Source organism: Diaporthe amygdali (genome assembly GCF_026229845.1).
Source record: "Diaporthe amygdali strain CAA958 chromosome Unknown NODE_7_length_1459731_cov_64_868725, whole genome shotgun sequence".
Classification (NCBI taxonomy): domain Eukaryota; kingdom Fungi; phylum Ascomycota; class Sordariomycetes; order Diaporthales; family Diaporthaceae; genus Diaporthe; species Diaporthe amygdali.
Window position 1 is genome coordinate 336098 of NW_026517027.1, and position 25335 is coordinate 361432.

General features: G+C 52.3%; 8 protein-coding genes across 8 annotated transcripts; 3 read left to right on the forward strand and 5 right to left on the reverse strand.

The window, feature by feature from the left end:
* Window positions 1–651: 651 nt before the first annotated feature.
* On the reverse strand, window positions 652–3491 carry J7T55_013725 (lactose permease; the record flags this gene model as incomplete). The annotated part of the gene is made up of 8 exons (XM_053140626.1): window positions 652–895; window positions 1097–1223; window positions 1304–1579; window positions 1768–2200; window positions 2321–2634; window positions 2687–2956; window positions 3043–3203; window positions 3364–3491. 8 exons carry the CDS (start codon window positions 3489–3491, stop codon window positions 652–654), a joined length of 1953 nt encoding a protein of 650 aa, XP_052996063.1.
* A 762-nt stretch (window positions 3492–4253) lies between these two features.
* J7T55_013726 (uncharacterized protein) lies at window positions 4254–5991 on the reverse strand (the record flags this gene model as incomplete). Its single annotated transcript, XM_053140627.1, has 2 exons — window positions 4254–4708; window positions 4785–5991. 2 exons carry the CDS (start codon window positions 5989–5991, stop codon window positions 4254–4256), a joined length of 1662 nt encoding a protein of 553 aa, XP_052996064.1.
* Window positions 5992–7481: 1490 nt separating this feature from the next.
* Window positions 7482–9142, reverse strand: J7T55_013727 (fad dependent; the record flags this gene model as incomplete). Its single annotated transcript, XM_053140628.1, has 3 exons — window positions 7482–8602; window positions 8768–8885; window positions 8948–9142. The coding sequence occupies 3 exons, from the start codon at window positions 9140–9142 to the stop codon at window positions 7482–7484; spliced, it is 1434 nt and encodes a 477-aa protein (XP_052996065.1).
* A 2063-nt stretch (window positions 9143–11205) lies between these two features.
* Window positions 11206–12246, reverse strand: J7T55_013728 (NAD dependent epimerase/dehydratase family protein; the record flags this gene model as incomplete). Its single annotated transcript, XM_053140629.1, has 1 exon — window positions 11206–12246. One exon carries the CDS (start codon window positions 12244–12246, stop codon window positions 11206–11208), a length of 1041 nt encoding a protein of 346 aa, XP_052996066.1.
* A 1710-nt stretch (window positions 12247–13956) lies between these two features.
* Window positions 13957–14282, forward strand: J7T55_013729 (uncharacterized protein; the record flags this gene model as incomplete). Its single annotated transcript, XM_053140630.1, has 3 exons — window positions 13957–14022; window positions 14081–14187; window positions 14249–14282. The coding sequence occupies 3 exons, from the start codon at window positions 13957–13959 to the stop codon at window positions 14280–14282; spliced, it is 207 nt and encodes a 68-aa protein (XP_052996067.1).
* A 2091-nt stretch (window positions 14283–16373) lies between these two features.
* Window positions 16374–19261, forward strand: J7T55_013730 (C2H2 zinc finger protein; the record flags this gene model as incomplete). Its single annotated transcript, XM_053140631.1, has 3 exons — window positions 16374–16781; window positions 16862–18269; window positions 18357–19261. The coding sequence occupies 3 exons, from the start codon at window positions 16374–16376 to the stop codon at window positions 19259–19261; spliced, it is 2721 nt and encodes a 906-aa protein (XP_052996068.1).
* Window positions 19262–20183: 922 nt separating this feature from the next.
* On the forward strand, window positions 20184–20847 carry J7T55_013731 (uncharacterized protein; the record flags this gene model as incomplete). Its single annotated transcript, XM_053140632.1, has 2 exons — window positions 20184–20282; window positions 20380–20847. The coding sequence occupies 2 exons, from the start codon at window positions 20184–20186 to the stop codon at window positions 20845–20847; spliced, it is 567 nt and encodes a 188-aa protein (XP_052996069.1).
* Window positions 20848–23163: 2316 nt separating this feature from the next.
* On the reverse strand, window positions 23164–25060 carry J7T55_013732 (uncharacterized protein; the record flags this gene model as incomplete). Its single annotated transcript, XM_053140633.1, has 5 exons — window positions 23164–23286; window positions 23830–23852; window positions 24011–24236; window positions 24316–24560; window positions 24622–25060. The coding sequence occupies 5 exons, from the start codon at window positions 25058–25060 to the stop codon at window positions 23164–23166; spliced, it is 1056 nt and encodes a 351-aa protein (XP_052996070.1).
* Between the last annotated feature and the right edge of the window lie 275 nt (window positions 25061–25335).

Sequence of the window (25335 nt, forward strand, 5' to 3'; positions counted from 1 at the left end):
TGTGCTTCCCGTCATCCCGCCATTTCTAAGGAGGGTGTGCTTCCGTAAAGGGCTTTTGGGAAAGTGGGGGGAATAAGTAAAGGGTGGTTCATTACTGGGGTTCAGGGATCTCCCGGTGCACGGCATCTAGCCTCAGATGATCGTCAGGTCCCTGAATCAGCTCAGTGGTCAATATAGTTACTCTTCGCATACAAAATCGTAAAAGCTTGCGACTGTTCTGGTAGTCTACACAAAAACCAGGGGCCAAGCTTCAGATACGTATTCTGATGGCGTAGCATTACACAGATCAACCATCGTGGGGCCCGGGCCGCACATGATCAGCAAGCTCACCTGATGCGGTAAAACATACAACTGCTGATGAATGCTTCAGGTACTTCAAAGTGGATGTTCTAGGCAGACTTCTCGCACGTCCCACACTGCATGTGAAGCTAGCGCTGAGTATAGTCAACTTGAAGGGATGAGAGTTGTTCCAAACCATGGGGCATCATCAGACCTGGAGTGGTGTCTGCATGAAGGCGTGCTACCCTATTACTTTCAAAGACAGTGCTAGAGGCTTACTTGCATGTGAGTAGGGCTATTGGTGGTCTAGTCTGTCACACTATTTGCAACCCCGGATTCGCTAACATCGTCGGAAGCCCTGCCGAGAATTCCTTAGGACTCAACACCAACGACCCTGCCATCCTCGTCCAATCCGACCCTAACCTTCTTCGTGCTGGCCTTCCTCGGGTTGTCGGCTTCGAAAATCTCGCTCAGCTCCTCCAACGTCTTGCCAGCGGTCTCGACGAAGAAGAAGTAGATGACGACCATCTCAATCGCAATCCAGCAGCAGTACACGATGTAAAGCCTCCACGCTATAGCCTCTATTCCAACAGATATTCCATACGTGTTCACGACCCTGTTCAGCATTACGAGTCAGCTATCAAAATTGAGAAAGAAACTTCATATGAAAATGGGGAAACACGGGAAACTGTTCCCCCATAACCAATCTCATGACCTGCAGCCTGACCTAGGGCTTCATGGCAAGTGGTGAAGCAGGCCAGAGATATAGAAGCAATTGTACTTGGGAAGATCAGAACTATATCTGGAAGCAGCTTACATCGCAACATTAAGGAACAAGAAGTTCAATCCAGAGCCCTTCGCCCTTGTCCGGTTTTCCAGGCACTCCACGCTATACAGGGTTTGTAGAGGAGTGAAGCCCCAAGCGAAGGCAATGCCGAAGCAGTCTATTCATACCAAAATTAGCAAATTGTGTAAACATGCACCACGAAGTACTCTTCATTGGGTCCAAGGGAAGGTTGCATACAGATCGATACGATGACTCCATACCCAAGGTTCGGGTTTGCGTTGGCATTCGCTGCGAATGCAGTCAGGAGAATGTAGAAGAACAAACTTCCTCCCAGGCCACAAAGCATCATTTTCCGCCGGCCAAGCTTATCCAAAAGACTCGCGCCGTAGATTGCACCGAGCATGGAGAAAATTGGATTGATGGCGTTCAGCAGGAGCTGGGTATTCGTGTCGGTGATTCCCGCCGATTCGAACATCTCTGGCATGAAATAATTCACGACGTTGTTGCCAGACCCTAGAATAAAATGGCATCAGCAGTTCATCAGTACCTGGAGAATAGCACAGTGGCGGTAATATTCATTGCTCCTATGACGTCCCCGTATGTACTCGTCGTTCAAATGCAGTATTCGTACAGCATAGTGGGATGTAACTGAAGGGAGAAAGGGCAATATGTAGAGTTATTCTGAGGGAAATGTTACTTACATTGTCCGATGAAGGCCATACCAATAACCATAGCCAGTCTGTATCGCGCAGCACGTGTGTGGAACAGCTCGCGGAAGTCCCACCACGGATTCTCATCGCGTGTACGTTTGTTGTCCTCGACGATTTCGTGGTACTGCAGCTGCGGAATTGCTGAGTTCGGGTCGCCATCACCGTGGTACTTGGCCAGGATAGCAAGTGCCTCTTCGCTTCGATCATGGGCAATGAGCCAGCGGGGAGATTCCGGGAAGAACAGGATCAGACACATTACAATTGCGGGCATTCCCGCCTGCACGATGGTGGGAATGCGCCAAGCCCAAGATGATTTCAGATGAAAGTTCGTCCCATAAGTCGTCCATCCGGCAAGGATATTACCCAGCCACCAGAAATTGTTGTACATCCCGGCCATGACTCCACGGTATGCAGGGTGGGCGAGCTTTGGAGTTTGTCAGTGAAGTGACCTTTTGTTCAAAGCATAGAATATCAATATATTAGGCGATTCGCCAGTTGATCTCAGCGATCTGCAGGATGGGCAACGGAAGGGGAATGACAATACCTCGACAGTATAGGCCGGGCCTGCAGCTGAAGCAATGCTTGCGCCGAAGCCGAGGATGAAGCGGCCGCCGACGAACTGTTGGAGACCATGGGCCGAGCCTTGCACAGCAGTGCCTATGAGAACGAGCACGCAGCCGACAAATATGCAGATTCGGCGGCCCCAGCCGTCTGCGAGCAGGCCACAGAAGGGGAAGGCAGCGATTTGTCCCAGATTGTAGACGATGAAAACGATGCCGGTGCTAGACCCAGCTCCACTGAGGCCCATGTCCTTTTGGTACGGATCCATAGCGTTAATAGCGCCCATGAGCGATGAATCTGTCTTGCGCGTCAGCGGCTGCTTATTGCCATGCTGCTGTTCCGATCTTACCAAATCCGTTCATGGTCGACACGAGGTACCCAATAGACATGATGAGATACAGCTTAATCATGTTAGGGCTCGTCAGCTTGGGTTTCTGAGCCGCAATGGCAGCCGCGAGGGCGACTGATTGCGTGTTGACCTCTTTGACATTGCCGGTTGGCTTTTCTCCATCATACTCCATCGCCTCATGAACTTCCTTCTCGCCATCGTGAAAGGTAGCCATGGTGTCGGTCTGCCCTGCTCGCTGGTGTGCTACCCCTGACTTCCAGACGGTCTGTTCTGGCTGTGGGCAGAGCTGGTAGTATAGAGCGCATGGAGGCAGCTCAGAAACGGGGTACCCGCGATGCTTAAGTGGTTCAGCTCACGGGCTCCTGTCGAGTTGAAGTGGAAGCATACCCGGGCTGTTGTTGTCAGGTGCCTGTCCCATTTTGGTTGAAGCTTCCCACTTCTGGCCAGGGTCCCCGTGGCATGACTTGGCAAAGACGCGGGCAGACGCTTGGTCTTGCGGCCCTTTTTCCTCTTCCGGCTAATTCTGACCGCCCTTGATCGGGAACTGCCATGCCCCAGAGACGCGGCATCGGCCAGTCGGGAGTTCTTCGACACAAATTCTCACATACACAGAACACCGATTCATTGCAGACGTGCGGGCGTAATGTCGCAGCTTTTACGGCGTTCAGTCAACTGACTTGGGCTCGGTGTGCAGAACAATCGTGCGATACATTTGGAGAGTCGTGAACAGAATTGGAGGCAAGGGTGCTGCTGTGAATGCCTCGGCCAAATATCCCTGACGCTTAAGTGTCCGCAATTTCTCCATTTTTTCTCCCATGGGGAAAAATTGGAACCAAGGTTCTAGACAAAAGTCAAGATCGCAGCCAGGAGCTCAACACGACCTGACATGCCAAGCAAAATTTCTTGGAAGTTTTAGCAAACACTACGATGAATTCTCCTTATAACGGCTGTTCCTGCCCTTCGAGGTTGTCAGAACTGCCCATTCTTCCACAACTTTTTATGGGTAGGGCTAGAAACGCGGTCAACATTGAACTACATCGGTCACCAACAGTGGGACCAGGATGTCAAACCCTCAGAGTGTGGAGACATGAAATCGGACCATAATACAGGGATTTCCCACTCACACGAACTCGCTGACTCTGGCCTCCCACCTTTCTGGATATACGACACTCGAACAGAGTTCGCAGGCGCATAGGCTGCGACTCTTTGACAAACTAGCTGGATATTGAGGGGGCCTGTCGCCGATTTAAACCCTGACTTCGGCAGATCTACGGGAGCGGTTGCCCTTGGGTAGAAGCCGCGTTGGTGCGATGGCGCTCTCCCCGTGCGGCAGCGCTTGATCCTTGGCGTCAAAAGTTACCGACGGTTCTTGTACGACTAGGCGAAATAGGAGTCGCCCTTGCTCAGTGACGGTCGACCGATCTCGGTCTTGACGCATCAGAATCAAAAGCTTGAAGATCGTCCGGTCCCACCACAGTTGAACGCATAGGGCAAAAGCCTCTGCAGGGTATCTGTTCCCACTTGCATATATGATTTGTGACAGTTAATATCTCCGCGGTGGGCACGGTCATCTTCCTTGAGACCACTGTGGGATATGTCTCCAATAACCACCTGCAGGTGGCGCTTCCTCGTCCCGTTCGGCTCGCCGCCGACTCGCGTCAGAAGCACAAATATACGTCTCGAGAAAGTTCGCGTTCACATCGTGATGCCCGGGATAGAGCCCGTCGTCCCACAGCCCATCGTCCACGTTCACGTCTGGGAACATTTGCAGGGACGTCGGCTCTTTGATAGGCTCCAATGCAGCCAAGAAGCCACTCAGCCCTATCGGAGGGGGCCCGTCGACACCGACACGAAGGTCGATACCTGCATCAGCTGCCCGCGTCTCCAAGTCCTGGAGGTAGAACGGGTTGGCGCAGTAGACTTGTGCTTGCTTCCAGAGGTAGTGGTGCGGCTCGATGTCAAGCAGCTTGTAAGTGACGTGGTAGTCGCCAGCGATACAGGCCAGAGCAGCTTGAAGTTTCACTGCAGCGTAGGTAGGGTGTTAGATAGAGACAGGTTCGAGTTGCAATCCAGGGGTGGAACAGGTGAAAGCACATACTATCTGGCCTGCGGCGCACGAGCTCTCTCAACGTCGCCTCATGTGGGACAAGAGGCCACCAGATGAGGAATGGGTTCCACTCCGGCGGAGCGGCATTGACTGGCACGACGCGCGAAAGTTCGTTGTTCATGATAAATCGTGCTTTAACAGCCGCGTGCACTGCAATCTCTGCCTCGCGATTAGGCCAGTTCACGCTGTCAGAGCACTCTGCCCACCATTTTGCGAAACTTGTGTGGTGGTAGATCCCCCTGAGGATGCAGTTCAACTCGTCTGTAATCATGACAGGACGTCTCAGGCGTACATAACGATCCACGTTGCCCTCGTATGCAGCCATCAGTATGAGTACGTCTTTATTGATGGTAGGCAGGTCTGGAGGCAATGGGAGATAGAGCAGTTGAGCATGCTCCACTGGGAATGTCGGGACGAATAGTTCTTCTGAAAATTCTTCCCCAACATTGGCGTCTTCGGTAAGATTGAAGTAATGATCGACCCATCTCCCACTTTTGAAACCCTCTACCGCCTGTGTGACACTCAGACACGAGTGTGTCGCCGTATCTCCGTTGAGATAGGCGCCAGGCTTCGCTCCAATCTCATCGACTGATCGTTCATAGTCATTCATGACGGCGTAGCGGGCAGACTGACCCATGACAGCCTCGTAGATGGCTTCACTTCCTGCGTTTTGTGCTTCCCTAGCTTCCTCGCAGATGGAAACATCTGGAAGAAGCCTGAGCTCCTCATATAAAGTTGCGTAGCCAGCTACTGCACAAGCACGTCCAACCTGATAACGCATACTCGGGTAGCGGGAAGCCAGCGACCGATAAGTGTCCTCAGTGGCGAGGTCAGGATACCAAATGCAGTATGGCTGGACGTTTTCGTTTTCCATGTCGGGGATGACATTGCTCATTATCAGGCGCGCGTTTCTCGCTCTCGTAAAGATGGTGTCTTGACCAGAGGTAGCACAAAGCTTCTTGACGGATTCTCGATCCGCAAATTCAAAGTGGTGTCGTATACCTCGAACTATGCTAAGACGCTCGAATCGGGATGGGTTCTCTGGCACAGCTTCCCCACGAATCGCTGCTTGGCAGGCTGACACTGTTCTATCCAGTTCTGCTTGATCTTGTCTGGTGCTTCCGAGGCTCTTCACAGTGGCGTCCCAGTCATAGTTGTCTGATGATTCAGAAGATGTGACACTGCTGCCTAAACTCATGATGCCAATTCACGGCCCGGGTGGGCCAAGCTTTGGAAGGTGTGTCGGGAGTTTCGCTCAAAAGTCAAAAGCTCTGTGATATTAAATCGGCATTTTCGGACCAAGCTGTGTTGTTATAAAGAGTAAAAGACTCAGTTCTGATTTTTCGAGAAGTGGTCGGGCCGGTAAGATGCTATCACTGTAGCAATTAGTGGTCGCTTCCAGAAGTCATCCCTGATCTGATGCGCAGGGTTACCCGGAAAATCAAGCAACACACTAGCGAGGCAACAGGTTAGGACCACCCAACATTGCTTCGGCTTGTCATTGCTTAGTACATAGTCTACCTTATTTACCCATCCGGATAATCTCTCAGTACTGCGTACTTGCACGGTCTGACTCACAAAATTAGCTCAACAGGTTTGAGAAGACATCAATTCTGTGCAAGTACTACGGATTAGATAACACTGATTCGGCTTAGACAAGACCCGTAATAAATTTCGCTCTACAAGTGTGATATCTCGTACTGTGAAATAGACAATGCCTGTGGCCACCCTGCCGTACATGAGCAATGTTCGCTCCAAACTCTGCTGTCCATTCTCCTTACTACAACAGTAAACAGACCCATCGACTTCCTGGCACACCTGTCTCGCTGGTCCTCCCATGGCGCTAACATTTTCACCATAACTAAGGTAACGATGATGCTAAGAGAGCAACAAATATCATTAAAAGTACGTTATTTAAAGAGCTCGGCTGCCTTCGTGCCACTCCTTAGCTGCCGTGGGCTGTTCAAAAGCTGATCTGGATCCCACTGATCTTCATCTCTTCTTCAATTTGGCATGGTCACGGCGAGTATGAGAATTGGTTTTGTTGGGGTTATTGGTGGTTTGTATTGAAGTACTGGACTGTTTCGATTTGAAGATATCTGCATTTTCTCTTACCAGCATGTATAATCAATTCGCCTGGTTTTGATACAGTCCTTACAAGTCTTTCGTTGTTTTTTTGAGACACGTTTGAGTTGATACGGCTGGATGGCTTACTGCTATATTGAGAGGTTAGAATTTAACCTCTGGATACCTGTGCAGATATAGAGTCTAAGACGTGTACTATTTCGTGTTCCATTATGACTAGTCCTCCAAATTTTATGTAGTTCACTTGATCTTGCGTATTTTACTGCGCAAGGACGGACGAATGTCTCGTTTCCACATGGTAAAACGTGTTGGAAATGTGTCAGTGGATGCTTCCGTTTACGCATTTTCCGGGACTATCATGCCGACATTGATCAGCTATATCATCCTGTCATAGGATGATTTAAATCTCGGTAATGCGATTTGATTATCACCAACTCAACATTAAGCTTGTTGACTATTGTTCTATTTGCCATATTTGCCTGAATTGTTGATAGTCTATATTACAAGCAGCCCATCTTAATGCTCAATTATTCACCATTACCACCTTCCAGTCACCTTGCCGACTTTCCTTGTGTCAACGAGGATGTGGCTCCAACATTAGAATTACGCACCCACAATCTTTGGCACCAGCACTTCATTGTACTCCCATAGGATGGTCTGCCAATTTGCTGCGAAGAGAGAGCCTGTGTACCAGGTGGATCGCCGGCCTTGGAGAGCTTGGAGATCCTGGATGAAGCCAGCCCTGTAGTCGTCTGCTGTCACCCGACCGTGCATGAATCCATGGTCGGAGACGAATTGGAAGTCGAGCTGCTCTTGGCTGCTGGCTGGCAGGTTGTGAGATCCAATCAATGTTTGGACGTCATTGTTGAGCTTGGCTTTGGCGTCATCAGGGCCCAGCAGTTTATCCCCCACGACGGAGGTGTGAAAGAGACTGGAGCCAGGGGCCAGCCTAGAGATAGAGCCTGTGAAGTTGTAGTCTGGGTAGTGTGTGAAGCTGTTGTCGTTTGCCTGGATCGGAAGATTGGCCAAGCTGACATTGGTGTCCAATGACGGGCTGGACGCGATGAAGACGTGCTCGCGTGTGTACTGGAGCTTGCTGAAAACGCTAAGCTCCTGGTCATCAAAGTCGAAGATGGGGAACTTGGAAGCATCAGGGGCGATGCCGAGGACGAGATTCTTGGCCTGGATGATAGTTTGCACTCCAGTGTTGATGTCCTGGACTGTCACGGCGACACCGGCATCGCAGCGTACCGAGCTGATGGCTTGAGTGTTGTAATACACTTTGTTACCCAGGAATCGACCTATTGCATCATAGAGATCCTGGTTGCGCCCTGATGCAGTGACGTATGATTTCTGCGTACCCAAAACCGTTCGTGCCGTCTGTGCTGGGAAAGCTCGCATCACCGGCAGGACCTCCTTATCCACGATGCGGCCCATTGCTCCAGCAATCTGGAAAATGGTAGGTAAAGCGTCGGAGATATTGTATTTCTCGACAAAGGCCCCGAAGTTCATCAGCAAATCCTCGGGGATGTCGCTTGCATTGGGAAAATTCCAGTACCCGGGAACTAGAATATCCTCGTACTGTTCCGCAGCAGTGGCATACCGCTGCAGTGCAGCATGAACGTCGGCTGTGGATGGCCCAGTGTAATTGGTGAGCACTTGACCAGTGGAGAAGTCGACACGCCTAGGAGCAGCTGAGGAAGCCGACTGAGATGGAGTTGTGACTAGAGGTCGTCAGTAAATACTGCCGTTATGCACGTTGACCATAAAGTGCGAAGTATTCGACAAAGCGCGTAGAATGTGGCTGAGCTTCATTTTTGAACCCATCCGGTCCAAAAGGGAGCCAATTCCAATATCTTCCCAGGGGGATCTCCGGTAACGTGACTTACTTGGAACATTGAAGCGACCAAAGAAGCCTGTGATATTTCCATAATCTGTGAAGTCCCCAACGCCAATGTCGTACGTTTTTCCCGTGGTCGGGTCCGTAAAACTGTCTACAGCACCGCCCTGGAGCACCAACATTAGTACATGAATGTCATTCTTTTCTTTGCTGGGAAGTTCAGACTTACCAGAATTGGTTGTCTCTCGACGAGAATCACATCTTGGCCATAATCCGTAAGTCGGACTGCAGCATGCGCTCCTCCAGCACCTCCGCCGATGACAAGAGTGTCTGTTGTCACCACGCTGACGTTCGTGCTGTCCGTCGCAGCTAGAGCAGCCAGAAGGCCGCTTGTCTGGAGGAGAGTCTGCTTAAGAGAAGACATCGTTACTGGCGACTGGAAGGAGGGATCAAGCCTGGAGCCAAGTGAAAGGCAATCTTGAGTTGTGAACTGTGTCGAAGATTTGAGAGCGGGAATCAAGCTGCCAGAAGCGTTCTTATATGCTGCTGCTGAGTATTTTGGTATACCTCGCAATTGAGTTGTTGATACTGAAGAACTTGACTCCTCCAAGGCTGTTCGCCATATTCACCGCTCTGAGTGCTTCAGTCAACAGAGTTTGCGATACTCGTCTCTCTCGATATGGACTTAGTCAAGGGGAGTGCATAAGATTATACTGCGCTAGTCAGAATAATACATGAGCCTCTGGATAACCTTTACAGAGCCCGTGGAGCAGATGGCGCTCTGTTTTTCGCTGCTCCTACACAATGTTAACAATTTTGGAGACATTTGGCACGGCCTATTTTTGAAGGCCCACCTCGGTCGTCTTTATCAAACTGTATTGCTGCTAGTCATTTGCCATCATAGCAGAATCAACCTCACAAGACTCCGAGGTTCCTGACATCTGCGAACACAGGCATTTTGCGTAGCTTACTAAACCTGCAGCTAGCTATGACATGACTTGTTGGAGTTCACATAACTGGAACTTTGATTTCTGCTCCAATATGGTGACACCTGTGGTGATGATTCACGATCTTGGACTGTTCTATTAAACTTATCACATGTTGAGTGGCAAGGCCAGCGGTACATGAGCCACATTGCTCGTGGGACGTTTGAATCCACTCAACATTGTGCAGTGCCTAATGAAATTTCCCACCGCAGTGACGTTTGGTTATAGGGGCTTGAAGCCGTTGATGGTTGAAATTGTTTAAGACTGAACAAAACACGTAGCAATCTGGCATTGCCTAATGGCCTGGATCACGGTCTTAAAATTGCTTGCTTGATGTGCTTGAACCCCTTTGAGCGGTTTCCAATTCCTCCAATATCTCCGACCAAGCCACAATAGTTAGCGTAAGGTTGAAAGCTGTTCAGACGACTCATTCCCGAACCAATGAGTCAACCATGAGCGATTGCAGCGTTCGGATGCAGCAACATGCGTTGAGCTAGATGATCAGCGAGTTAACCATGCAGGATGTCGCCAGATGTCTACCATCCCGAGTCATAAGATGAACTTTCTCCCGCAAAGCTTGACTAGTACGGGTGGAGGTACGCTGCATGACGGTAGCTTCCCGAGCTCGTTCAAAGCTTATTGAGCTTACCTTCGGTAAACTTTAAACACTGAAGGACGGCGAGCATGGCTCAAGTCTTATTTGACGAGTTGATTCCTACAAGGGGCCCGACCAATGAATGGGCTCACGGGGATTAGCGGGCACATTTGAACGGGCACGAGGCTGGGTCGCGAGCTGCAAGATATCTGTAGACAGCCCAAGGCGTAGTCGATTCAGGATTCAATACGCTTTCCAATATCATACTTGATGTGAGAACCGAACGATGGAGCAACGCCCTGCAATGGTGACAAATTGAATTACACCTTTGTGTCTCGGAATCTAGTGTTCTCTCCTTGTCTAGGTATTCATTAGTACCAAATAAGAGGGTGCGGTTTGATCTTCTCTTTATGAGCACACAAATGGAATGCTCTTCAAGATGAAAATGAAATTATAATTTGTAGGAGATGATTCGAAAGTAACTTTTCTTGTGTAATTGGGTAGGAAACGACACAGAACCTTCTCAACAACAGACTCAACCCAATTCAGTCGTGCTCTTGAGTCTCTGAATATACATACGCAGAACAGTTCTAAACCATGGCCATTTCAAGCTATTTATTGTTAACTGCATCATGAAATCACCGTTGGGTGTACAAAGCTACATTTGCAGTACTTCTGCCGGGGCATACTTTGGGTAGCCTGTCGGATGAGTAGAATCTTCATGTGAGGAAGTACATTTCTCGAGGCCGAAGCCGAACGACGCCGTTAGGGACCCTGATGCCTTTTGAAACAGCTGTGGCCGTGCAGCGACAGCATTGGTAGTCGATTATTTTAACCAGCGGATATTGACACTTGGCCTCAAAGGAAGCAGTTCGTATTTCTACGGACGGCGCGACCGCTCCATGACTACGTCAATGTATAAACCCCAGTGGGAACATCATGATAGCCCCTCTTGCCAACCGCATGTGTGAGCTCGCTCCGCCAGTCCTCGCCTCGCGAGAGCTTCTCAACGCAAGCTTCGAAAGTGAATTCAGGCTCCCAACCCAAATCCTTCACAGCCCTCGAGGAGTCGTATACACGATCGATCCTGCTCAGATGCTCCCACCCTCTCTGTGCAAACACTTCCTTGCAATCCGGAACCAGCCTCTCCATCACAGCCGCCACGTCTCCCTCCCCATTCGCACCATTCAACAAACCTAACGTCCCCTCATCCCTCCCAAAAGGCGTTGGCGCGCTAATAACATACCTACCCCAGCCGACCTCCCCAGCCGCAGCCTTGCGCAGCGTACATACGCAGGCAGCCACCACGTCAGCGACGTCCACGCGCCGGTAAGCCAGCTCGCAGACCTTGAGGTTGTCATCGCCCATCGCGGTCCTGCGGTCCTCGTCGTCGTCCCCCTCCGGGAAGAAGCGACTCGTGCGGAGAACCACCACTGGCATGCCAGTCTGCGCGTGAACGAGACGGCACATGTCCTCTGCGGCGACCTTGGTCACGCCGTATATGTTCTTAGGCACCGGCACCACCGCCTCGTCGATCCAGGCTGCAGGCTGGCCTGGCTTGGGGCTCAGGGCGGAGCCGAAGGTTGAGGTTGTGCTTAAGAAGACGAAGGACTTGATCTGCTGTGGGTGGAGCGCGGCTGCTTCTTCCAGTAGGATCAAAGTTCCCGTGATGTTCGTTGATATGAAGTCTTCTTTCGTATGGCTGCCGATGTGTGGTTTGTGGAGGGTGGCCGTATGGATTATGTGCTGTATGGTGGGCCGGGACGCGAGGAGCTCGCGGATGAAAGAGCGGTCCGTGATGGAGCCTTGGAGAGTGTCTATTCTGGGTGATGGCTTGATATCTATACCGAGAGGCGCGTGGCCGTAGGACTGGAGGGACAGCATAAGAGCATGCCCCAAGTGCCCCGAGGAGCCAGTCACCAGCACATCGGGAGTCGATGAGGCCATGTTGAAATCGTTGCGTGTAAGTCACAAAGGCTGACTGTCAACTTGGTGGCGTGAGAAGAGACTGGAGAGATACAAGTGGATGCGGCTGGATGGAAGACATTTCCCAAGGACGCGTTTACACCGCAGCTTGAGATATCGATGAAGCTAGTAGATGCTTGGCGGTGAGTCAACCGGGGAGACGCTACCACCTGATTTGGATATCTGCTTCGGGCGTCCTCGAATGGTTTACCTAGAGGCTTCAGCAAATAGCTTCAGGCATATTCAACTGACAGAAATCCAATGTCGTGCTGGCTTTATCTCAAGTTTGTACATGCATTCATTACTAGTTTTGTTAAAAGACAGGCTCTTGTAAACCTTTTCAATAGTGCGCAGGTGGTGGTAGTGCCTAACCAGCTGTAAATTGACCGGAATTGATACCAAGACTTAAAACGAGTCGAGCGTGTTGAGTCTTGACAATGGACCAAGATTGTGCTGAGGTGATATCCACTTGCAGAAGCTGTATCTGTGCGCATGCGATACTTACACCCAGCTCTACATAGATACTCGAGCCGTTCTTTGCCGTGATGGATATAGAGTACGGTGCTCATGACCGTATGATCGCCTTTGCACTCTTCAGTCACGGCATTTTGTTGAATTCGATCCTCTTTTGATGCATTAAAATCCTGCTTGCCATCAATGCCGGGTGTCGCCCGGCGTCTCTACAGCACTTTCACAATTATCGTCGACTATTTTTTCTGAGCGACCGCCGTTGATGTTGTTCAGAAACAGTGCAGTATACTGACTCACCGTCTTTTGTGGAGATCGCAAGCATATGATAAATTTATTCACCGTCAAGTACCTTGCCCTGAGCTGGGCACAGGGCTGAGCAGTTGAGAAATGTGGATGGAATTGTTCTAGAAGGTGGCTTGAGCATGGGGCACCCAGACATGGTCCTTATCACGGAATCGCAGAAATATGTCGTGAACCTAAATTTATCCCATGTCTTGCTGAATTTGCTGCCGGGACTTGGCCACAAGGATGAGCGTTGGTTCCTGATTGATTCCTTCTTTTTTTCTGGGGCTCAGGAGGGTCTCGCAATATTGCATCATGAGGGAGCCTGAGGGTTAGGGGTCGAGAGTGGCGTCTTGGAGGTTGCCTCTGCGAGACTGCCGTATATCCGTCCCAGCCGTCAGAGCCGTTCTGCCCGGCCAGCCCAGCTCGAGCCCAGCAATGGCTCTGATGATGTCTGGATTGGCTATGTCTCTATTCTCGCAACTTGCCGGTCAGCCAGTCTAATAGGGCTGTGTCCCTGTTATTGTCCGCTGGTTATCCTGGGCGGTCGTCCCAGGTTTTGATAGGTTTGATGGGCATTTGACGTCAAAAACATGGATGCGCCTCCTGCAAAGCCACCGCAGCGACGTCATCGTCCTATTCCCGCGGGCCTCGCCCTCTCGCTAATCCGCATCCCGGACGGAGCAGGAGCCGGGCACAGCCATGCATCGTGCTGAGCCTGCGGTCCGTGCCAAGAGATATTTAAGCTCCACCGGCCTGCTGCGAGTTCTCGTTTCTATAAGTCATGCTTTCGTGCCTCCTGGCCATCACACTCACTCATATTTGAACCTAAGATCCAATGTTCTCGACATCGACACTTGCAGATCCTCAAGAATCAATCTCACCTAAGTCCCGAATCATCCGTTCACCTTTCAATCACACACACCGACAGCAACAAACATGGCTCGCCCAGCATCTTCCACGACCGATGTCATCGACTACTTCATCGCCATCTTCATTCCTCCTGTAAGCTTGACCCTGGACACCACCTCTCCTCAGATTTGACACTAACATCCGTTCCCAGCTGGCAGTCTTCCTCAAGCGCGGGTGCGGTGCCGATCTCCTCATCAACATCGCCCTGACCATCTTGGGCTGGATTCCCGGCTTGATTCATGCCTGGTGGATCATTAGGTAAGAGATGCTTCTTTCTCATATGAGAAGTGAATTGATAACTAATATCAATGAATTATAGCAAGCATGAGCGACCAGCTGTCAGACATGGCTAATTAGGCCACGAAGTGGTGAGGGGGCCAATGTGGGCAGACGCGTTTGGTGGTTTGGCGTTTTGGCGGTTCCTGCTCTTCAGGAATATCGATACCATTTTCTCGACCTATACTTGTTTGGATGAACGGGGCATAATTATGATACCCAACCTCAACTCTTCCCTACACAGTACCTAGGTAGTTGAGACCGGTTTTCTCGTAGCGTGCCAGAGTCGGCGGGTTTTAATCAGTGAATTCCTAATAAAGACGTACCATGGCGGGCACATCTGCCCTGCCTGTCTGAAGATTTGGCTCCCTTCAGTGCTTTCAAGTGGTGACTAGGTTTGTTCGTGTACTCACACTACAAACTCCAGAGCAGGCACGTGCTACCTGCGTGAAGAAAAACACTTGTCACACTAAGATCGATTTGCCTGTAGAGATATGCCCAGCAGAAGCTACAACGGGCTACCAAGGTGAGACCTCGGGCCGTGATAAGGCGCCAGCTCCTATTGGTGAAGTTTTAGGCACGCGGGTCTGCTGCCGGTAGTGAAGGTTGCTGGGTGACGGTCACGCGTGTAGTGACGGGTGTATTCGTCATTTCGTTTTGGAGATACGGAATAAACATGGCTGCGAGAGACGTCTGGAATGGATTGCGCGAGCTTCGAGACCCCGCTGGGTGTGATGTGACGTGATGTGACATGGTTCAGTCAGAGCGCTCGAGGGCCGCGAGTCAACTCTATGAGCTCTGCTACCCGAGCATTACGCTGAATACCAGCTGGATCAGAGCCAAAAAGATCTTCTTTGTCTGCAGCGAGGGCATACAGTTGTACTTTCAGTAGCGGAAAATGGGGGACGGATGAATGGTAGTGGCACACCCAAGGGGGCTAGTTCTTGGTGGAGCTTGGTAGCAAGGGGTACTATCTCCTGCCTGGGTAGATGACACCCTGCAGAGATATGCTCATAGCACTCAAGATAAGCAAAAAGTCATCTGAAGCCTGGTCAGATGTGTATAGTAGACATGAGATGGAGGGGTTGTGGGTGGTGGTGAGGTTGAAATAAAAGCGATGATCAAACCCATCTTCGCTGATGTGGAGCGAGACGCCAGTCCCTCCAGTCCACAGTTCACACGCTGGCAGCTGACAGGAGCGGCCCATTATGCACTAACAGCTCCCAACAAGAGGCCTCTTCATCAGTCGACAGCCTGCATTGGTCTCTCCTGTGACAGCTTGACAGTCTGACACCTGGGTCTCGCCCCTGGTTCCTGGTCGCATAAGTGCTCTTTGGCCGGTAGCATATTAGGAGAGCTGCTTTAGTAAGTACCCTCAGCTGGAGGAATCCTGTCTCGGTTACATCGGAATCTGAATCTGTATCTCAATCCTCATCTCACCTTCAGTCTCAGTTGCAATACCCCTCATTCTATTCTTCCCAGAGGAGGGCAACAAGAGAGAGCCCAAGAGAGAAGAAGTCCCAAGACAGCTGTCTGGACCGCAGGGACCAGCTCCGGATCTGAGTGTCTGTGTTAGTGTTAGTGGCGAGGCCACCCAGCCTGCTACTTTGCCCAGCCAGGCCAGTCAGGCCAGTTACAGTTGCGGTGGACTCCAAGCCACTCCACCTTTTGCTCCCCACACTCACACCCACCGTCTCCTCCCCCTCAAAAGCTGCCTCAGTCAAGTCAAGCATTCAATCACACTGGCTGGGCAGACGGCCGCAGACGCCGACGTCACGACCAAGAAACATCCGAACTTTGCCCTCGCAAACAGACTCCACCAGCAAGCCCACATACACACCTACACAGACACACATGTGCTCACGCACACGCATACACACACAGCAGCTACTACAATTATCATCATCCACCGCGCCCTTGCGGAGCTGGGTGTGCGGCAACGGCTACTTACCCGCACGCTTGTTGTCTGCCCGCCACCAGTCGACGACGACATTGAGCAGGCCATCGTCTCGCCTGCCCTTCGAAACAACACAGCCCTGCTCATCATCACAGAGAGGGCTCCATCACGCCGTCGATCAGAGAGCGCCATTGCCAGCGGGTTCCCATAGAACCCGAGCACTCCGTGACGACGAGTTGGGCGCTCCCGGAGCTGCCCTCTTGATGTGAGAATGGGGAACACCAACACCAAAGAGTCGCGTTCAGGCGATGCCGGCGGTTCCTCCAGCCATCGCCATCACAGAACCTCTCTCGCTCCCGCCTTCGACCCCTCCGCCACATCCAATGACCGCCCATCCTCAAGTCACAGGACAAGAAACAGGGCAAGCCGCAATGATCTCGGTACTCTGCTGGGCATCGGCGCCACGTCCTCCTCAAGCTCCCGTCCCGACCCCTCATACGAGCGCCGCGAGACCAAGCAGGAACGAGAGGCACGCCGTCTCGAGAGAGAAAGGATACAGCGTGTCAAGGAACGCGAGAGGAGCATTAGGGAAGAGCATGTTGACGGCGGATACTTGGTGACAATGGGTGTTTATGTTGGCGCCGAAGACTACAGCAAACAGGTCGTCCGCCAGCTACAGGTGCGATTCCCCACCCCGCAATGCCTGCCTGAATCAATGCTGCCAGCCGAGCCATTACTGACAATTATGCCCTGCTGCAGATCGAGAGGAAACTCGCACCCTTCTGGAGAGGGCTCAATGATTTTGACGACCAGTGGGCTGAACACCAAATCATTGCTGCTGCCCGAGGCCTCCCTATCCCTCCCGCCGGCCAGACGCCGCCAGACGAATTGATCCCTCGACCGCTGTCCTCATCCGCATCTCCATCCACCTCTACCCAGAATTTGAACAACCTCACAGTCCCCATTGGCCCGAGGACCCAGTCCGCGGCATCCGACCGAAGCGCTTCCAATGTGGGCTCCGCACTGCCGTCACCAACCGGACCGGGCATTAAGTCATCCGCCTCTCCGTTCAAGCCTCGTACCAAAGCACTCGCTGCAGCCCTGAGCCTTGGATCACGGAATGGTTCCAGTGCAGAGCTTGCTCCACGAGAAATAAACCTGCCTAACGACCCCTTCGTCAATGGGCAGCCGCTTGAAGTGTTCCTCTACAAGGAGGGCAGCGAATGCCCCATCTGCTTCCTCTACTACCCTCCGTATCTCAATCACACTCGATGCTGCGACCAGGCTATTTGCAGCGAATGCTTTGTACAAATAAAGCGGCCCGACCCACACTTTCCAGAAGGTCATGGTGATGGTGAGCAGGCGGAACCAAGTCCAAACCCAGAGGAGCAGAGCGGCCTCTTGATCTCTGAGCCTGCGCAATGCCCATATTGCCAGCAAACCGAGTTCGGTGTCACCTACGACCCGCCGCCCTTCCGTCGAGGACTTACTTACGCCATATCGCCGTCAGGTCTCGGCACCATGAGCACAGCAATGAGCTCCAGTAGCTCCCTGAACTCGGGCTTGTCGCCGACCCCAATGATCTCGCCGCCTCCATCTGGTGCTGGCGGGGCGAGACGACGTACGCAGTCGCTGTCCGCCAATGCACCCAATGTCATCACAACTGATCGTGTGCGACCTGACTGGGCAGCTAAGCTCGCTGCGCAACGCAACCATCAAGCTCGGCGCGCCGCCGCAGCAACGGCATTGCACACTGCTGCCTTCCTAATGGGTGATTCCGGATCAAGGCCTTTTAGCAGGATGAGCCGCTTCAGTCGGAGGAACACCAACAACGAGTCGAACAATGCGACCGACAACAATGCTGGGGCAGCAGCAAGTGCGAGTACTCCCTCAGGTCCAGAGCCTGGTCCAAGAAACAGCTCCGGTCGAGGATTACTGGCGGGGCCCACGAACGACCGGCGCCAAAGCCATATGGAGAACCTCGAGAACATGATGCTTGCCGAAGCGATCAGACTATCGCTGGCGGCCGAGGAAGATCGAAAGCGCAAGGCTGAAAAGGAGGAAAAGAAAGATGCAAAGCGGAGAGAAAAGGAAGAGCGCAAGGCTGCTAAGGCAGCTGCTAAGGGGCATCCGTACTCGGGCAGTGGCCAGAGCTCTACTAATGGAAGTACGCTTAGTTTGCCAGGGCTTGGAGCCATCGGACGACGAAGAGGCAACAGTGCTGCATCTAACCTCAGAATGGAGGCTACAACAGCCAATGCGATAGCATCAACAGGAAGTTCAAGTGGCGCGACCAACGTCGCGTCAGTCGCAGAGGCCGGGGACAAGGGGAAAGGTGTTGACCGTGGTCCAGCACAGACATCCCCTGAGACTGAGATCGGAAAGGCCAATGTGGATGCTCTTCATCCCGACAAGGCACCGACGTCAACGCCAGCTCCGCCACCTACATCTGCACCGCGTCCCGTCCCCTCGCCGCATCAGCACGCTGGACCTTCTCATCTTCGCCAGATGAGCAATGCATCCTCCGGCTCATCACAACCCGACTCTCAGCCAGGAAGCTATCAGAACCAGCCCTACCTTCAGGAGGACCCTCATGCAAGCGGTGTATCTCTGGCTGGCAAAAGCGATGTGAGCGATGAAGGCGGCGCAGGACGGTCTGGAGAGCACGAACACGACGACACTGCCAGCACGGAGCCCATGTTTAACTACCGAAGTTTGGCGCAGATGGTTGGTGTCGAGATGGACGGGATCAACGCAGGCCGTCGTTTGAGCCAAATAGGTGAAAGCCACGCCGAAGATGATGCTAGTGCCGCCGTGCCGGCTGAGGTTCACAGTGACGTTAAGCGTGACTCGATTCATGAGGCCAGCGCGGAGCACGCGGAAGATGTATCACCAGCGCGCAACACAGAGGATGACGAGAACGATAAGATGTCCAAGAGCGTTGCGACGCTGACGCAAGACATGATGAATGCGGGGCACAACGGTGCCCAGGACGCGGACGACGCGGAGGCGGCGCAGTCAAGCGGGCCCGTGAATACGCCGCATCTGATGGTCACGCCTGAGACGCCCCTGCCCGACGATGACGAAGGGGCAGAGTCGAAGCAGCTCGGGTTCCAAGGCACGAGGACGGTGGAGATACCGGGGGAGATGACTCATTGATACATACAGACATGACTTTTTCAAACGAGGAGGTGTCGGGGCCATGGCATGGATGGGTGGATGGAATAGAACATCATGATAAGGGGCACATGACCACGGGATAGACTGACTGTGACCAACCAACCAACCAAGCGATGCTTTTTCTCCTTCAAATGCATATATTATACTCCCATTTTTTCAGACCCACATCTTGCATGTTTCTCTCCTTTATTTTCTGATGGCTCAATGTGCACTTGGCGGAGAGGGCGATGGTCCGTCTGTGGGTTTCAAGCTTGGGAAGGATCACTGTTGGAGGCAACAGTGATCACCAAGGGAATGAGGCGTCTGGGCTGGATGGATGGGAGGCAATGTGTGAGGCATTCCACGTTAGAGTGCATGGATGTCTTTTTCTACCACTGTTGTAGGACGACTAAGATGCTCTAGAATGGAAGATGGATCCCCTCTCATGCGATTGTTGTGTCTCTACGTGAATACTGTTGGTCAGATCCTTCCATGACTGGCCACTTCACGGCCCTATTCATGCTCGAGGTCAACGGCCTAACCGGATACTATCTCCTTTTATCCCTACGGATTTTCAAAAACTCAGACGAAATTTCGATACGCCACAAGCCGGTAAAAGAGCGCTCATTGTTCACGCTCATAGCTGGATAGCCAAGGGAGCTGTGCGGACGCCTTCGATGTGCCCCGATACCCGATATTTTGGGTACAGTCTAGCGTTGCAGTGGTCTGAACTACCTGGAGCCTCCCTCTCCCCATCAATCACAAATGCCGTTGTTCGGAGCGCCAAGGGTTTATGTAATGCAGCAATCGGAGATCGTGGAAATAATTATGGGGCGTACATTAACAAGGCAAGCTTCGTTTCACCGATGAGGAGATTCTCGTCCAACGTCATCCCGCACACTATCTGCACAAGCTTATCAAAATGTCTGCCACCAAAGTTTGGAGTCGACGCCCAGAGGCCGAGGAGAAGTCTCGCCAGCCGCCCGCGCCGGCCGGGCCCATTACCGCTCCGCCAAGCGATGTATGATGTTCACCCTTAGGCCAGACCCCCCAGCCAACACACAATACCTATCTTCACAAGATGCGCGGATAAAAGCTTACCCGGCGTGAACACACAGGTCGAGGCGCTCAAGCAGGACGGCGACTCGTTCACCCTCGACGCCTTCACCTTCGAGGACGCCTGGGTCCTGGGCAACCTGCTGCGGCGGCGCCTGCTGCCGATCCCGACGGCGACGGTCATCTCGATCGCGCTGGCCAACAGCGGCCAGGTGCTGTTCCAGAGCGTGACGGGGTCCGGGGTCATGCCGGACAACGAGATCTGGGTGCAGCGCAAGCGCAACACGGTGCTGCGGTGGGGGTGCAGCACGTGGCTCATGCACTGCAAGTACGATGGCGACGAGGCGGCGTTCAAGGCCAAGTTTGGCATGAGCGAGGAGGTCGCCGGGAGGTATGCTATCCACGGCGGCGCGGTTCCGATCCGTGTTAAGGGCGTTGAGGGTGTGGTTGCTGTTGTTGTTGTTAGTGGGCTGAAGCAGCATGAGGATCATGGGGTTATTGCTGAGGTCATCAAGGAGAACTGGCAGTGATTTGTGATAATCAAAAATGGAATATCAAGTTGGGCTCTTGAGATTCATTCCCTCGTTATGCGTCTTTGCGTCTTTCTTCCCTGAAGCTGTGGGAGAGCTAGAAGTACAAAAGAGCAACATACAGAAGTTGGCCAGCATTTTCCCAAAATATTTACAGGACTGCATTGATCTTCACCCAGCAGTCACTGCTGGCCATTCCTGGTATAACCGAAATCAATTTGACCACCTGCGCCAAGGGATAAATTGAGGACACACTCGGTGGAAGCTCTAGCCAGCTGCGACAACTTCATGTTGTATCGTATCACTTTCTGATCCAGTCACTAAATTATGACAATTTCCTGTTCACCAAAATCATCCAGTTTAGTCTCCAGCTGCTCACATGGCTCGACGGGGGTCAGGTTGCGAGTGATGAAATGCCCCACCCTTTCGAACTTGGCCGGATCCTTCTGTGCCCTCCCCAATATTAGCCCATAGAATGCGTTTAGATGGAAGCCGTCGCTTTCTCTCAGCAGTGGTACCATGAGAAGGCTGACTGTTTTACTTCCCTGAAGATTTCCGATGTAGAAAGTATCTTGAGCCTCTTCGCGCCGGACTCGTCGCATTGATCTCTCTTCAGTTCCATCAGACAGAACAGTCTCCGTCATGATCCATGATGTATCGGTGAATATCATGAACTCATTTTCGAGGTAGCCCTTCACTTTCAGCACATGATCTCTCCCATAGTATCCTTGGAAAAAATCGTTTACTGTGGCCTCAACTCTCCACAGTGGACCCCAGAGTCTGATGTACCCTGAACACACGGAGCCAAACTGGTTCGTTGTCGATTGTGTTGTTTTGGCTCCCAGAACCTTCACTAGATTATTGCTTTGCGGAAAAGGTCCTATTGACCTGAAAATACCAAATTTCAACGTCGGCATCGACGCCCAACTCCAGCTAGGAGCAGAGCGATCTGAAGCGTAACTGACGACCTCCCGACCACAGCCCCAAAGCAGGCCATGAATCAGGTCTCCTTGCCAGATACCTGCACAATAATCCGGCCCTAGTTTGGAGTGGAATTTCGAGGCTATTGCGGACAGCGCAACCAAATTGTCTGAAGGGAAGGTAAGTTGGCGTCCACAATAATGATGCAGGACCTTCTCTCTCCAGCAACGTCCTAATTCCTCCATGTCATCTTTCGCGTCTCGTATGGCTTTGTTGATATTTAGGATCTCAAATCGCCATATCGACTGAACCCTCCACCATTCGCACTCACAATCTAACGAGGTCATACATGTCCAGGATGTATCGTGTGATCCGATAGCCAAGTATCGGCGAGCCAAAGTGCGTTCCTGAAAAGCCCAGGCCCGGCGGTCCAATGGGTCAAAAACCGGAGCCTTGTCCTTTGGTTGAAGGAGCCGGTACTTCAAAGCCAAAGCACGGTTCTTGTCTCGAACGCATCTAACTTGCAAGGAGGATTCTCGATACTTTTTCCGTTCCCCGAGAAAACCATCGTTGTCCGAAGATGCCCTTGAGGCTGCCAAGACTAGGTCCGCATTCCCATAAACAAAGGCCATCAGACTAGATTGCTCTTCCCAGTCGACACGGCTGTCTTGAATAATGCAAATAGAGTCGATCCATATATAGTCAAAACCGAGTGAAGCTGTAAGTTCAATCGCGTCTCTGAAGGTAGCCGGGAGGCTTCTGAGGGGAATTTCGGCTTGGAATCTCTCTATATTTGTGGAGAGTGTCTTTAAAGTCGGGGATGAACCCCAGCAATGACTCAATGCAACGTATGGGGGAAGCGTTCCACGCAGTTTGATAGGCGTGAGCCTGAGTTTATCCTCGCAAATTTGAAGTATCCGTATCGAACAGTCTGGGACACCTAACAGGTGGTTATCCTGGTTCAGGCTAGAGCCGCAGTCTGGGTGGTCTTTTTGACATGTTGTGAGCCGATCGCGTGCATACTTCAGCGTCTCCGCTAAACCAGCATGACTGGGTATCTCAAAGAAAGGCTCTAGATTCAAATTGCAGACGTCTGGCTCTGTGAGAAAGGCCAGGGAAAGTTAGCTTTCACGTCATGCTGAGATTCAGTAGAAAGTTGAGAATCACGACCCCGAGGAGAGATCATGCAAAAGGGGTGGCTTTCAAGTAACCACGAGGACGGCTCACCATCGAGATAAACGGTTATGATACCCCAGAACTCTTTCTGAAACCCGGGCTCCACTAATAACGGCATCATGACAAGCTCAAGGGCCAAAAGATACCGCCCCGTAGAATCCCTGGGTCCCAGGAACACTTGAAAGCCCCTTGTGTTTTCACCATAAGGGAGACCGGGATTTAGAAGAGGACTACTTTCTTCTGCAGTAGAGCATCCATACTGCTCTCGAGCGTCATCGACGACAGAAACAACGATATTGCAGAAGGGGCAGCCCGATTCCGCAGCTCGTTCCCATTCATAGCCTGCGCGGTTTTTGATGTTGAGGGGGTTTATTGCGGAGAGATCTGGCCAGTCCTGCTCCAAGATGGAGTCACAGAGGTAACAGCTTGTCCGAAACGTGCTTGAGCCAAGGCTCGTGGCTGGAGCCGCCTCGCTGTCGCGTTCTTCGGCCATTTCCAGGCAGACATGGAGATCTTGAAATGGTCTAATGAGGGGCAATTGAGAAACATCCACTACAGTCATCGGCCACTTGATCCTCACTCTTGAAGCTCCGTCTTGTCAGCATGACGCACACCCCTTCCTTCCAATCAAATTGCAGGTCAAGGTACATCTAGTGTTGTGGCTGGCCGCTAACTGATGCCTACTATACGCTTGTTGCTTTCTTGTTTCCTGGGAGCTCGCAGCATTGTAATAACAACGTTGGACAGCATAGGTTATGGTAAAGGCCTGGAAGTCGAGTGGAGGTGAATCAAAATAAAGCCTCCATCTAGCTCTCGGCAGGGTGCATAACTCCCACGTACAGGACGCGAACAGAAAGACGGCACATATGTATCATCGCAACTCACACGAGCATGCGCCATGTAGACATCTGGAGCATTTGAGCAATTCAGAATTTAGGTGGATTTTTTCCCCGCACTATTGGTAAACAGACTATCTCCAGTTTTTGTTCCCTAAATATGTACTTTCAAGAATTATAACAGCCCTGCGCCGTACCCCCGGCCAACATATACAGGCAAACAGGGGTACCATTCGACTCCCCACCAACAACACACGCAGAGTTCTCAATACAAGCGAACCCCTCGCCGCAGTCCGCATCGGACGTGCACGTCTGCTCGGTGCACGAGATGCACAGGTTACAGTATTCGGTCCCGTCAACATCTGACTGGCACGACGAGTAAGGCACGTTTGCGTCGCACGGGCTGTAGGGCGTCGCACCCGTGTGGATGTTGTACGGCACGATACCGGCTGGGCACTTTTCGTGTTCCGTGCTCGTCAGCGTCTTTTGTTTTGGTTCCTCCGATGATTTCTTAAAAGTCGAGAATTTCACGTACGTTTGCGAAGGCTCCCGTCTGCGTCGGCGCCGGCGGGGTGGAGGACGTGGGCGTGGGGCAGACGCCGCCCTTGTTGTAGAAGGTGTTGCCCGAGTTCGGGTCGGCCACGTCGTTGCCCTCCACGGGGTGGTCGTACAGGATGCACGCCGGCGCGGCGGTGAGGCCGAAGCTCAGGCACGCCGCATTGGCGTCGCAGAGCTCGAGGCAGCCGCCATACGAAGCTGAGTACGCGTCCGGGTAGAAACCTGGGGCAGAGTCAGCACAGGTATACTTTCACTTTCGCGTTCACACCTGGGGGGAACGCACCAATGTTCGTGCCTGTGTCCCAGCCAACGAAGCCGGTACATGTCGGCGCGGCGGTAGGTACGGGCCGCGTGGTCGTGGCTATTGTCGTCGGGGTCGGCACCTCGGGGCAGACGCCGCCTCGGTTGAAGAAGCTGTTTGGGGAGTTGGGGTCGTAGACGACAGTGCCCTCGACGGTGTAGTTGTAAAGGATGCAGTTAGGGCCGGCCGAGTTGTACGAGAAGCTCAGGCAGGCTTCGTTGGCATTGCAGAGGGAGTTGCAAGCCGCGCTTGTGGCAGACAGAGGGTCACCATAGTAGCCGATGTCTGTCCCGGTGCCCCATCCGGTATACGCGCAGGTTGCAACGGGCGGCGGCGCCGTCGTCGTCGTCGTGGTTTCTGTCTGCGCGAGACAGGTGCCCACGAGGAGGGGGCACGCGGCCGCGATGTACTTGAACAGCATCTTGATACAGACTCGACGACGGCAGGGACTTGCGGAGAAGACTGGTCGCTCGACTGGCACACAATGCAAATACCGGCCATCCTGTTGCTTCGGATCGCGGGGATCTTGTTTAAATACCCGTATATCACCACTCCGTCTTCATTGTCCGACGTTGCCATCTCGTATTGCTTAATATGAGCACCTTCCGGATAAAGGAGCGGATGCGCCAAGACGGGGAGGTGGCCAGACGCACACATGCTTCGCTCCGCATAGTAGTTCCTCTCTGGGCCTCAGAA